At 54.5% G+C, this 13,727-nt stretch overlaps 1 protein-coding gene across 1 annotated transcript in view; it reads left to right on the top strand.

Moving 5' to 3' along the window:
* Positions 1-13,727, top strand: part of SGIP1 (SH3GL interacting endocytic adaptor 1) — a 49,617-nt gene that overhangs the window by 17,502 nt on the left and 18,388 nt on the right. Inside the window, exons 5-15 of the mRNA XM_030953810.1 lie at positions 462-518; positions 948-1,002; positions 1,820-1,995; positions 4,251-4,262; positions 4,763-4,774; positions 5,234-5,258; positions 5,626-5,677; positions 6,754-6,839; positions 8,530-8,622; positions 9,462-9,536; positions 11,304-11,741. Of these exons, the coding sequence (XP_030809670.1) occupies positions 462-518; positions 948-1,002; positions 1,820-1,995; positions 4,251-4,262; positions 4,763-4,774; positions 5,234-5,258; positions 5,626-5,677; positions 6,754-6,839; positions 8,530-8,622; positions 9,462-9,536; positions 11,304-11,741 (1,081 nt within the window). The remainder of the gene's footprint in view (positions 1-461; positions 519-947; positions 1,003-1,819; positions 1,996-4,250; positions 4,263-4,762; positions 4,775-5,233; positions 5,259-5,625; positions 5,678-6,753; positions 6,840-8,529; positions 8,623-9,461; positions 9,537-11,303; positions 11,742-13,727) is intronic.

The raw sequence follows: 13,727 nt of genomic DNA, 5'->3' as shown, positions 1-13,727 counted from the left end.
AATGGAATTTCCTTGATGCCAAGCAGCAGTTTGTGTGTGTGTTGGTGTTTCATGGCATGGACTCATCCTTCCCACTGCTCCATCCTGAATTCACAATGCCTGGCATGTGGGATAATGGGATCTGACTCCTTCTTGGGATTGCCTTTTCTTGGGGAAGGGGTTTTATCTCCCAGGAAATATTTCCTGAGAAGTTTCCCTGCTTGACTGGTGTTGGGAGCTTCCCAAGGGCTGGAAGATCCCAGCGCAGGGAGAAACTTTCCTCACTTTTCCCTAAGGAATGTTGGATGTCCACCTGAGGAATATTCAAAACTCCCCCTCTTTTCATCTCTCTGGGGTGGGAGAATCCCAGAGACGGGGAATGCTGTTGGGTTTCTGGTGTGGGTGTGGTATAACAGCATCTGCTATGGGATGTGCTCTGCTCCTGCTTCCTCCATTTGAACCGCGGGAATTCTCCTTTCCAGAAGAAAACCAACGGAGCTCCAAATGGATTTTATGCAGAGATCGACTGGGACAGATATGTAAGTGTCCCCTGGAGCTTCCCTGCCCCAGCTGCATCCCATGGGAACCCCAGGCTCTTCCCACACTAATTTTTGGCTCTTTGGGTGAAATCAGCTCTGTCCAGACCCCAAATCCACACCTGCAGGTCAGCCAGAATTCCCAGGGATGAGGAGCTCTGGGGAGCTCTGTCCGGGCCCATGGGATGTTGCAGTTTAGCCAGAGAAAACTTTGAATTCTCAGCAAGGATTAAAACTTTTCCTTCTGCAAAATGAATCGTGGAATGTGAGGCGCCCTTTGCTCTGTGGGACCCAGGGGGTTGGGCTGTGCAGGACATCCTTTCCCACAGGAGGGGAGAGCTGCTCCAGCTTTCCAGGAATTTGCATTCCTCATTTTCCTGATGTTTTGTGTGTTTTTTTGTTTTGTTTTGTTTTGTTTTGTTGCCTATGCAGAACTCCCCTGAGCTGGATGAGGAGGGATACAGCATCCGACCCGAGGAACCAGGATATATCCTTTGGTTTTGGCTTTGCCTCTTGGGTTACAGCCTGTAACAGGAGCTGGGCTCACAGACAGGCCTCTGGTTCTTTTTATTTCACTGTTAGTATTTATTATTAATTATAATTATTTATTTCCACCTTTTGATTTCCATTTGGAGCTGGCTCTCCACAGATAAAGCTGAATTACCTGAGGCACTTGAATTGTCTTTGATTCACTGCTGTGAAATGAGGAGTGGGGGAACATCCCATGGGATGCTCCGTGGAGACCAAATTGCGATTATCCTGAAGAAAAGGAGGATCAGGGAGGAGCTTCTGGCTCTTGACAAGGAGGGTGGAGCCAGTTGAGGTGGGAACAGGGACAGGAGGAGGAGGAGTGGCCTCAAGTTCCAGGGGAGGTTTATGTTGGATATTGGGAAAATTTCTCCGTGGAAAAGGCTGGTCAGGCATTGGCATAGCTGTCCAGGGCAGTTGTGGAGTCCCCATCCCTGGAGGGATTTAAAATCCATGTGGATGTGGCACTTGGGGACATGGGGCAGCACTGGGGGATGGTTGGACCGGATTGTCTCATAGGGCTTTTCCAGCCTGAACAATTCCATGAAATCGAGACACAGAATCCAAAACTGGATTCATAAATCCAACCCTGGGCTGGGTTTATCCCTGAGAGGAGCAGCTCCTTGTGCTCTGGCTGCAGAGGGAGGCAGCAGTGGCAGGACCAGCCCAGGATTATCCCTCCCTCATTTTGGGATCAGCATTTTGGGACCACCAGATTCCTGCTCTCTAGCAAGCCTGGAACACGGAGGAAGGAAAATTCCTTAACTGAGCTGTACCTACCAAAGGAAAGCACTTCTACTCCTCCAGCGAGTCGGAGGAGGAGGAGGAGGCGCACAAGAAGTTCAACATCAAGATCAAGCCCCTGCAGGCCAAGGACGTCCTGCGCAGCGCCGCCACTGTGGATGAGCTCAAGGCCTCCATCGGCAACATTGCACTTTCTCCATCCCCCGTGGTGAGTGCCTCCGTTCTTCCCCGCTCTTCCCCATACCCTGGTGTGTCCCAGTGCAGTTGGTTTGCAGCTGCCAGATAAACTCGGTGGTGTTGGTGCCTTGTGCCGGCTGTCCCAGAAGAAAGGCCAGACAGAGCTCCAGAATAAAGCAGGGATTGATTCAAAGGATCTCCTCCATGGATGCACCTTGGGCAGCACAAGAGCCCAGCCAGGGCTGCACCCAAGATGAACCAAAATGGCCCCAAAATGCACGAGCGGGCACGGGCTCTGTCACTGGGATCAGTTCTGCTCCATTTGCACCTTGCAGTTCATTGTCCAACCAAGAGTTTGTCATGGCAGCCCCTTTTGTAGGGGATTCAAAATTCCTATGGACAACTGATGGGCGGGGATCTCTGCACCACCCAGGCCCTCAGCCAGTGGTGTTTGCATTTAGGATCAGATGGGGCTGGCTGAGGGTCCCCTGAGCAGGTTTGAATCCAATCTATCCTTGCCTTGTCTGGGGATTTGTTTCACTTCTAAGCTGGTGGAATTTGGGGGTCTGATATGACCAAGTTTATCTGGCAGCTACAAAGCAGCTGCCCTGTGGCAGTGGTGGTGCACAGGGATCGTCCCAAACTCGGTGGGAGCTGATGTTCCACTTGGCTTTGGTGTCCTTATTTTGGGGTCTGGTCTGCAGGTGTTACTCAGATGTAATGAAATTATGTTACCAGTGCAAAACACCTCAAAAATTCCCTTTCCTGCTCATAAAAGAGATCAGGATGTATTATTCCCTGATTTTTTTTCCCCTCTTATCCTCATTTTTCGATGAGGAAAAAGGGGAATTTCAATCAAGGGGAATTTTCAATCATCATCATTCAGGCTCTTGCCCTGAATCCCAAGCATGTGTGGGCTTTTCCATGGGATTTTAGAGGGATGTTTCCCACCCTGGAGGTGAATCCAGGTTCCTGGAAGGAAAGCTCATTTTTCCTTAGCCCATCCTGGCGTAAAATCAATCCCCCTCTGTTTTTCCTGGGACTTGTTAAGATTCCTGTTGGCTCATCCCAGTCTGTTCAGCCATGAAAAGATTGGATTCTGGGCTTTCAGGAGTTTTTAGTGTGGGCTGAAATGACTTCCCAGACAAAGCTTTCCATGACTTATAAATAACCTGGATCTTAAGTGTGAATGGCTCTCCAAGCCAAAGTGAAACAAAATCCACGTGCTTTGTTTCTGCTTCCCAACCACGGAGTTCCTGTTTGGCATTCCAGGATTGGAAATGGCAGTTGGATGCTTTGGGAAGCACAAAAAAAAGGGGAGGAAAAAGCAACCTCAAAATGAACAATTTAATATTGATGATAATAATAATAATAGGAAAACCAAAAAACCAAATTCTTCTGGAATGTGCATTTTACCGAATAGGATTTTTGTCTCCTCTTTTCCCTGGTGTTTTTCCTGCTGAGGTTGGGGGGTTTGGGGAGGGGTGGGGAGGATCCCAGTGTGGGGTGGGCTGAGGGATTTGGGTGCTGGGCTGGAGGGGATCCCTGGGGCTGGGTTGGAGCCTCCCTGGAATGTGCTCAGGGAAAGCCCGCGAGGCTGGGCAGGAGGATCCCAAAGCCAGGACGTGCAGCCAAGGGAGCAGATGGGCCAGGAAAGCACCAGAGCCCCGGGCAGGAGCTGCCTGCAGGAACCTGCAGGAATTCCAGAATTCACTGCCAGGCATCCGCAGGAATCCCAGGATTCACTGCCAGATTCCTGCCCTCGTCCTGGGCTTGTCTTCTCTCCCAAACCAGCCACAAAGCCCTGCTCTGGAACTGCTGGGAGGGAGATCATCAATCCCATGGATTGGGCTGGGAGGGACCTAAAATCCCATCCCAAATCCCATCCCATTCCATGGCAGGGGCACCTCCCACTGTCCCAGGCTGCTCCACTGGCCTTGGGCACTGCCAGGGATCCAGGGGCAGCCGCAGCAAATCTGGGCACCTGTGCCAGGCCCTGTGTCTATGGATTCCCTCTGGACTGGGAATTATGGTGCCTTAACTGGGAATGGCCAGCAGGGCCTGTCATGACAAAACAATGGAATTCTCCCCCTAAAATGGCTCAGACACAACTTTTCCATTTCCAAATGCTCCCTCTCCCTCCAGTCTCCCACGTGAGCGGTGAAGCTGGAGCATTCCTGTCCCTCTGCTTTGTCTTTAACCTGACACAAATCTTAGATTCCTCTTCATGGAAAAAATCCCTCACCTTCTCATTCCTTCTTTTTTTCTCTCTCTGCCTTCTTTTAGAGGAAAAGTCCGGTAAGAAATGCAATTTTTATCTCCTGGAATATTTTAATCCAGCTTTGTGTGTGCTCTTGTCCTGTCTCTAGAGCTGAAATGCCAAAAGCAAATAACAAATCCTGCCCTCCTAGAATGAAGTTTATTTTCCTTTATTGCTGACTTAGAGTGTTTTAAAATAGAATGTGTAAAAATAGAGCTGGGCTTGGCTCTGAGAGTGCTTTGGGGGTGTAGTTTGGGTCCAAGAATTTGGACCAGGTGTGTAAGGGCTTGGTTTTATCTGGATTGTGGCACATCCAATGGGAGGAGAAGGCAGAAAACCCATCCGTGCTGCCACTGGGGTTTCTCCAAGAGAACTCAGCTTCCAGTGGGGAAATCCCCCCATTTCCCAGGCCTTGGGTTCCCCTGGGGGGCTGTCCCAGGGTGAGCCACGAGGCGTGGTGGTGGCAGCTGGGGCCCTGGGGTGCTGACGTGTCACTCTCTGACCAGGTGTCTCTTCTCTCCCCTCTCGCTGACCGCAGCGGCGCAGCCCGGTAAGAACTGGCATGGGGTCACGGGGGTCCTGCCCTTGCTGGGCTCTGGGGGGGCACACAGGGCATGGGGACAGCTGCCAGGAGTGTCACCCCAGGGATAGCACAGGGGGCCCTCAGTGATGGGGATCCCTGGAGGTTCTGGCTCTGGGGTGTCCCCTCTCCGTGGCTGGGAGGGTTTGGCTTCTGCCCCACGAGCCACTGGCACAGCTGCCCATGGCAGTGCATGTGCCCATTCCCAACCCCTGTGGATGGGAACAACAGCAGAGTTGCCAGCAGTGGCTTTGTGTGGCTCAGGAGTTTTCTGCAGGGTTTTCTGCTCCCTGGAGCTCAGGCTCCTGCAGGAAATGTCCCCTCAGACAGCTCCTGCCACCTCTGCTGGGCTGCTTTGCTCCTGGGGGGACAACTGCCGCACACCCCTGTCCCCATGCATCCCACTGATCCCTGTGTTTCTCCTTCCAGGGCACGATTAAAAGGAATTTATCCAGTAAGTATCTCCTGGAGTCCATAAAACCAGCACTCATTGCACCTGCTGGGGGTTTGGAGAGTGGGGGTGGGAAAATGAGTGAGTTAAATTTGGTTTAAAGTGATCCTGCAGAGCTAGTGGCTCCCAAAAGCTTTCCCTGGAGGAGTAGGTGTGGGGGACATCTGCAGCAGAGCAGTTCCCTGATTCAGCTCTGTACAGAAATAAATCAGAATTAAAAGCAGATTTTTCCTGCCAGGATCCCTGCAGAGCAGGGTGGGTGGGACACCAGGTGTGGCCCCCATGCCAGCAGGGCCTCTGGGGGCCAGGGGGATGCTCTGGGGTGGGAATGGCTCTGGTTCTCATCCACGTGTGTCCTGTCCCGCCCCAGGTGAGGAGATCACGCGGCCGCGGCGCTCCACGCCCACGCCAGACCCCGCCAGGTCAGTGCAGGGGCCTTCCCAGGCTCAGGCTCCTCATCCCACCTGGGACTGGGGCATTCCCACTTGCATTCTGCTGGATGGGAAGCTGGAGGGGGCAGATGGGACTTCGGGAAGGAATTGTTCCCTGGGAGGGGCTGGGATGGAATTCCCAGGTTTGCTCTGAGTGCCCCTGGATCCCTGGAATGTCCAAGGCCAGGCTGGACACTGGGGCTGGAGCACCTGGGACAGTGGGAGGTGTCCCTGCCATGGCACGGGTGGCTCTGGGTGGGATTTAAGTCTTTCCACTCAAAACCATTCCAGGATTTTGGCAGGACTGAGGGACTGGTGGTGGTTGGGATGCTCAGTGTCCATCCCTGCTCTCCAAGGACATTCCCTGCTGGAAGCCACCTTGAGCCTGATCCATAGGGAGCTGGCCAAGCTTTGGGGGGGATGTATTGATTCAGGACAGCAAACATGCAAGTTTTTATGGAATAAAGCCAAATCTCCCTGGGAATGTGCCCCGTGCAGCTCCAGGGGTCGACTCAAGGTGTGTTGGAGCACAGCATGGCCCAGACCTCAAGTATTTATTTTTTTAATCCTTTTCCATGAAGTTTTGACTAACCCCAAAGCAACTCAGTGTCCCAGCAGCTGCTGTGGCACCACAGGGTTGGCGCTGTGGTGCTGCTCATTTCCCTTTTCCCCACCTGGAACCCCATGTTTGGCCAGCTCCTCCTTGGTCTGGGGTAAAAAAATCCTCAAAAATATTTGTGCTTGCCTCAAATATGGGGTCAGAACCCAGGCCTGCCCCTCATGGCTGCCCTGTGCTCTCTCACCCCACAAACCCCACAAACCCAGGCCTGCCCCTCATGGCTGCCCTGTGCTCTCTCACCCCACAAACCCGCCCCTCATGGCCGCTCTGTGCCCCTCTCACCCCACAAACCCCTCAAACCCAGGCCTGTCCCTCATGGCCGCTCTGTGCCCCTCTCACCCCACAAACCCAGGCCTGTCCCTCATGGCCGCTCTGTGCCCCTCTCACCCCACAAACCCCACAAACCCAGGCCTGTCCCTCATGGCCGCTCTGTGCTCTCTCCCCACAGCAAGAAGGCTGGGGAGGATCCCGCGGCGCTGGCCCCGCTCTTCGGGCCCCCGCTGGAGTCGGCCTTCGAGGAGCACAAGCTGGAGGGTGAGTCTGGGGCATGGAGGGGACTTTGGGGCTGGGGAGTGTGGGGTCCAGGACAGGGGAGTTTGGGGCCATGGTGGGTGAGTTTGGGAACCTGGTGGTTTGGGGCAGTGGTGGGTGAGCTTGGGGCCATAGTGGGTGAGTTTGGGGTCAGGGTGAAGGACTTTGGGAACCTGGTGAGCTTGAGGCTGGGACAGGTGAGTTTGGGGCCGTGGTGGGTGTATTTGGGGCTGGGGTGAGGGAGTTTGGGTTCAGGATGAGTGAATTTGGGGCATGGCAAGTGAGTTTGGGGACCTGGTGAATTTGGGGCTGTGGTGAGTGAATTCAGGGCCCTGGTGAGTGAGTTTAGTGACAGGGCGAGTTTGGGGCTGGGGTGACAGAGTTTGGGGCATGGCAAGTGAGCTTGGGGACTTGGTGAGTGAGTTTGGGGACAGGGTGAGTTTGGGGCTGGGGCAAGGGAGTTTGGGACCGTGGTGAGTGAATTCGGGGACCTGGTGAGTGAATTTAGTGACAGGGTGACTTTGGGGCCATGGTGGCATCTCCCGGCAGGGACGTGGGAAGGTTCTCCAGCCCTGGCAGGGGTGGAGTCCCCGTTCCTGGAGGAATTTCAGAGCTGTGTGGATGTGGCACTTGGGGACAAGGTCAGGGGTGGAACTGGCAGCTCCATGGGCTCTGAGGGCTTTTCCAAGCTGGACAATTCCCAGATTCCCAGGTTCCCAGCCCTCCTGCTGGAGGAGGAAGGAGCCCAGGAGGGGTTGAAGGACAGGTGACCATGTTCAGGGTTAATTCAGGCTGGGTGGAAACAGCAAGTGCTTAAGTCAATTAGTTAATTATGAGGTCTGGGAGAGATCCTGACAGGGAACAGCTCAAGAATATCAAAACTCAGCATTTTCCATTCAAACCTTCACCCTGGAGCCAAGGGGTTTAACTCCATCCAGGGTTTCTGGAGGCAGCTGTTGGACAAGCCTTGCACCCCTCCATGCCTAGGAAATGCCATCTCAAAATGTAATTTCCCCCTCCTTTAACACAGAGACACTTTGCTTCCTTCCAAAGCTGATTTTCCCAGCTTTCCCAAAGCACAGGAACCTTGCAAGACTTGTTTTCCCCAAAACCAACCCCATCCATGCCCTGGAGCGGGTTCTTCCCAGAGATCTCCTCCTCCTCCTCCTCCTCGAGGGCCACTGCCCTCATAGCCTCGTTATGTCCTGTCATTAACTCCTCCAGTTAATTCTTTTAATCAAAGCAACGTTTGGAAGCAGTTCTCTGCACAAAAACTCCAAGAAATCTAAATTATATACAAAAATATCTTTTCCCCCCCTTTATTCTCCTGGGAATTATCTTTTCATTTTACTACCTGATGGGTGTTTTTTGTTTGTATATCCTAAAATTCCAGACCACTTTGGCCATCAATAGAATGTTTTCCTTCCCATAATACGACTCCAAGTCCATCCCTGGCATTGTTTTGTTTGTCAAGCAGCATAAGTGTCAAACTAATTGCACGTCCTGCTTCAAAATCAGACAGGATTTTAATTATCCACCGTTACAGAACCCCCTGTCCTTAATTAATGAGGTTTCTGTCACAGTCTGGGCCCTCTTTTCCCAGAGCCTCAGTGTCTCATCTGTGTGTTTGGGTGATGGGAAGAAAATATTTGGGTTTTTCATTGCTTTCAAATGTTTGTTTTTGATTTTCCAGCTGCTCTGGACCAGCCTGAGATATGGGGGTCAGTCCAGCCCATCAACACAAATGTAGAGTCCCCAAAACTTCCAAGACCTTTTCCAACTGGAAGTAAGTGACCATGGATATAATATATCCAGAAATCAGGTCAAAGATTTGAGCTGTCCTCATCCAGGCTGTGCAGTTCCACGATATTTTAAATTAAAGGGGTTTTTTTCCCCTTTTGTTAGGCTTGGGTGACAGCACTGTGGGGTGCAGGAGAGAGTGGGATTGATAAGGGGTGCAGGGATGGGGTGGGTCCTGATCCTGCACGTTCATGCCGAGGTTACTTGGCTGGAAAAGTGGGAAGCACCGGTTTTTCCAGGATAGCATCAGGGAGAGCAGCACAACCCCAATCCTGGATTTTTATTGCAGCTTTCCCTCTGCCCGGGGCAGCTGCGGAGCCGCTTCCCCTGCAGAAATGCCCCTGTAAAGCACAGCTGGTTAATCAGCCGCTGTTAATTAGCCCCAGCGTTCCCGATCCCGGATCCACATCCTGGATCCACGTGGGATGGGCACGGGAGAAAGGCGGAGGCAGCTCTGTGCCTCGGAGGATCCAGGTTTAATTAAAATGCTAATTTAGGGGGTTGAAACAGGAGATGTTAAAAAACGGGGAAAATTCCTTCAAACACGACAGGAATGGCTTCCCACTGCCAGAGGGCAGGGAGGGATGGGGTGTTGGGAAGGAATTAATGGGATGTTGGGAAGAATTCCTCCTTGTGAGGATGGGGAAGGATGGGATGGAGTTCCCAGAGCAGCTGTGGCTGCCCCCGGATCCCTGGCAGCGCCCAAGACCAGGCTGGACACTCATCCCAGCCTTGTCCCCTTTTCCCAGCGATCCCGTCTGACATCCCGTGGGCTGTCCCTGCTGCTGTCCGGCTGAACTCTCCCCTCTCTGTGCTCTCTTTCAGCCCCTCCGCCGCTCCCCCCGAAGAACATCCCGGCCACGCCGCCGCGCACCGGCTCCCCCCTGCCCCCGGGCATCGGTAACGGCTCCGGGGGGGCACCGGGGGCACGGGGACAGCCCCGGCTCGGGGAGGGCGCCGGGGAGAGGATGGGCCCATGCCCAGCCCTGGGGTGGCACCGGGGGGGACAGAGACAGCCCCAGCTCTGCGGGGACACATCCCTGTCCCCATGGCTTTGTTTTGGGCACAGATTTGGTCCCTGTGCATCCTCTGCCCTTGGAATTCAGAGAATTCCAGACTGGGCTGGGTTGGGAGGGATTTCTGTCCTGTCCAGTTCCCACCTGCCACTGTCCCAGCCTGGCCCTGGGCACTGCCAGGGATCCAGGGGCAGCCCCAGCCCTGAGGTGTCTCAGTGGATGCTGCAGCAGAAGCAGCACAAAGATCTTTTTGCCTCCCAAGTCGGTCTCACCCCGGTGAAATTAATGCTCTTTACAGCATCCCTGCCTTTGGATCAGAATGCAGTGCAGGATTAGCCTCAATATCCTGCTGAAAATCAGGATATATTCCCAGCTCCAGAGCCCTGCTCCTGCCTGGAGCAGCCCTGCACAGCCTGTGCTGAGGAAACCAGAGGTGTGCAGGGTCTGCCTGTGGCAGGAGCTGCTCCGGCATTCCCTGCCCCCAAATCCCTGCTGAAAGGTGGGAAAAGCCCCCCTGATCCTGCAGCCCAGGGCAGGGAAATGGTGCTGGGAATGAGGGACAGCCCGAGGGCAGGGATGGAAAGGTGTTGGATGCAGCCAGAGGACACCGGGTGCTGCTTCCAAGCATATAATTCATGGTGCTGGCTGCTGGAAAAGCAGGCTCTGAGCAGGGAGGGCTGCAAGGGGCCAGCCAGAGCCCCTCGGGGTGAAATCTCTGTGCCACGAGGAGCCCCCTGCTCTGTCCATCCCCATCTCATCTGTGCTCCCAAATCCCGATTTTCCAGGCTGGCAGGGTGTCCATGTCCATCCATCCATCCATTCCCAGCAGCAAATGCCTGATCATTTGCTGGGCTGTGCCTTGTGTATTTGTGAAGCAAGTGGCTGAGGTCTGGTTTTGTGTGGTTCAGCAAATCCCTATTTTATCTCCCTCACCCTAAATGTAGATCCCAAAACAGAGGAGCAGGGACGGGGTGATGCTGCCACGAGGAGCCCAGAGGGCATTTAGTGTTAGGCTCTTCCTTCCCTGGATGTGAAATGCTTGGCTGGTGGATCTGTGGTGGTTCTGGAGCCAAGTGGGAATGTTGCTGTGTGGTGGCTCCATGAGCAGAGCCCTGAAATCCCCTTCTGTGCCTTAAAATCCCCATCTGTGCCCTGAAATCCTGACCTGTTCCTGCTTGTGGCTGGATGCATTCCCTGTGGCTGGAATACACTCCCCGTGTGCATCCTGTGCTGCATGCCCAGACTCCAGCAGTGTCCAACCAGCATGTGTAAATATATGTATTTATACCTGAGTGTTTATAAATATATATATGGAGAGAGTGGGGCGTGCCAGAGCGCTGAGTGCACACCTTTGGTACCTGCTGATAAGGACGTGATGTGGTTTAGAGGACAAAAAAAAGGCTGCGAATTTGGGATTCTTGGCTGTGAGTGCTGGCCCGTGGTGCATGTTCCCTCCTCCAGCCTTTGGATCCCGCGGGATTCATTCCATGTCGCACCTGGCTGTGGTGGAAACGTTCTTGCCCATGAATTATATAAATATAAATGAGAAAAGGTGATTTTAGAGCCTCTCCCGTAGAAGTAGAGCCCGTAGAGAGTAGCGCAGCCCTCGCTTAACCTCGCCCGGTGTAAAATAAACCTCCTCTGACCGCAGGAGGGGACCAGGCAGCAGCAGAGCCCAAACGGGACAAACTCCCGTCCATCAATGACTTGGACAGCATTTTTGGCCCCGTGCCGTCCCCCAAATCTGCTGCTGCCACCGCGGAAGACAAGTGGGTCAATTTTTCCGATCAATCCCCGGAAAACGCGCCTCCGGAGCTGTCGCCCCGGGACAAAGCGCCGTCCCCGGCGGGCAGCCCGGCCAGCGCTCCGGCCGAGCCTCCCCGCCCGCTGCCCTCGCCGCTGCAGCTGGAAGACGCTCCCAAGAAGCTCCCCGAGCAGCCCCACCTTAAGGATGATTCCGCCGAGCCGGTCGCCTCTCCCAAAGATTTTGGGCCGGGCCAGAGAGGGACCCCGCCGCCCCCTCCGCCGCCCACCTACCGCGCGGTGGTCTCGTCCCCCGGACCGGGCGCCAGCACGGGAAGCGCCAGCGGTACGTGCTGAGCTCGGGTGTGCTGCCGTGTGGCCCGGTGACCCTCCCGCCTGGCTGTGTCCCTCCGGCCGTGCCCTGCTGCCCGCCTGTGTCCTGCGCCTGCCGTGTCCTTCCCTCCCTGTGCGGCTGGGAGCCTTTCCCGGAGCTCCCCGGAGCCCTTCCCGCCCCAAACCGGGCACGGGCTTGGTTGTTGTTGTTGTTGTTGCTGCGGTTGTGCTCTCCGTGGGGATGGAATGGTTCAGGTAAATGGTCTGAGCGAGCCTCAGATCAGGGTTGGGGTGTTTGTTTGTATCACATCCTCTCATCCCGGTAATTCCCAGCTGGGAATGGTGCTCAGCTCTTCCTGGCTCTGGGTGTGGATGGGGAGATGTGTTCCGGGGTGAGCCTCTCCCCCGGGAGAAGCTGCTGGCTCTGCCTGCCTTCACCTGCTTAATTATAAATGTTCATTAAGGCAAACGAGCCGGGGAGGCTCGGCTTGCTCGCACTCCTTGCTTGAGGAGCTGCAGCCTGAGCCTGTTCTCTTAGGGCCTGAGCCCAGCTCAGCCTTGCGCTCCCACCCTGCATCCACCAAAGGTGATTTTGGGGGGAATCAGAGCCTTGAGGAACCTGCACTGGTGGTGGGGTGGGTGTGCAGCCCCCCAGCTCCGTGTCTGCCCCCTGCCACCCTCCTGGTGGGAGCTCGGGGTTTGTGTCACTGCCCGGGGGATTTGTCACCTCCAGGAGGGTGCCCTGAGTGTGGCTGGTGCTGCAGATGTGGCTTTGCTTCAGTGCTGGTGGCTTTTCTGTGCTGGCTTGGGGGGTGGGCAGGGTCCCTGTGGGGGCTGTGGGGTCCAGCAAGAGCTGGAACTTCTCCAGGAGCTTCCAGGAGCAGGAAACACCAGGATCCATCCTGCACTGCTCTCCTGCCCTCTCCCAGCTGAGCACAGGATGGAGATGTGCCAGGGCTGCCCCCGTGGGTGGATGGAGAAGCCTGGCCCAGAAGATCCACAGCCCTGCTCCAGGAATTGCCTCCTGTCTCAGTCTGGGCAGCAATGGGAAATGAAAGGGTGGACACAGACACACAAAAATGGTGCAAATGCTCCAAAAGCTGCAGCAGGGTGTTCAGCACAGCTCCAGTTCCTGTCCCTCCCTCCCACCTTTCCAAGGCTGGTTTTTGGGTGCTGTGGAGCAGAGCCACCCCAGGATCTGCCTTCAGAGCCCGTGGGTGTCACCAAGGCTCTGTGCAGGGTCATGGTGGAAGGGCTGGGTTGGAAGGGATCTCAAAGCTCCTCTTGTTCCAGCCCCCTTCCAGCACCCCACGCTGCTCCAAGGCCAGCATCCCAGCACATTTCTGATTCCACGCTGGTTTCCACGTGCTGTCAGGTTTCTGGTATAGGAAATATCCATTCCCTGGGTGGAAGCCACCATCTGGCCAGGCTTTGGCTACCTGGTGGCCACAGAACCCCCCCTGACACTCAGTCCTGCAAGGTTATTTTCCCTTAGTAGTTCTATTTTGTCTGGCTTTTCTTAGGATAAGGAAGGGAAAATTCAAACTTTGGTTCCCAAATTAGGCTTTCAAATAAAAGTGGCTTGAATTTTGGAGTTAGGCAAAGGAATGACTGGAATTTATTCCCTTTAAGCCAGGCCCTCTCTTGTCTGAGCCTGCTCTCCTTCACCTCTTCTTGTTTCTATAAATCCAGCTTTGATCTTTGCTTAATCTGAGCTGTCACCCAAAGAACTCAGGAAATTATTCTCTTGTAAGTGGGAAATTATTAAGTTATCATCTCCTCAGTCTGAGCCATGAGCTGCTGAGCTCCATGGAAGCTGGTGACAAACACTGGCTCAGCTATCCTGGCAATGAGCTTTGAGTTCCCTCCCATTCCTGCTGCCCTTCGTGTCCTGGTGCCCCCTCTGCTCAGCTCTAGGTCTTGCTGGGTTTCTCCTGGAAAGAATTCCTGTGTGTGGAGCAAAGCAGGCTCCTGGATCTCCCATGAGGCACCTGTTGGA

Source organism: Camarhynchus parvulus, chromosome 8 (assembly GCF_901933205.1).
Source record: "Camarhynchus parvulus chromosome 8, STF_HiC, whole genome shotgun sequence".
In the NCBI taxonomy this organism is placed as follows: Eukaryota; Metazoa; Chordata; class Aves; order Passeriformes; family Thraupidae; genus Camarhynchus; species Camarhynchus parvulus.
Note: the sequence above shows the minus strand (reverse complement) of the source record. Positions and strands in the feature narration are given on the sequence as shown.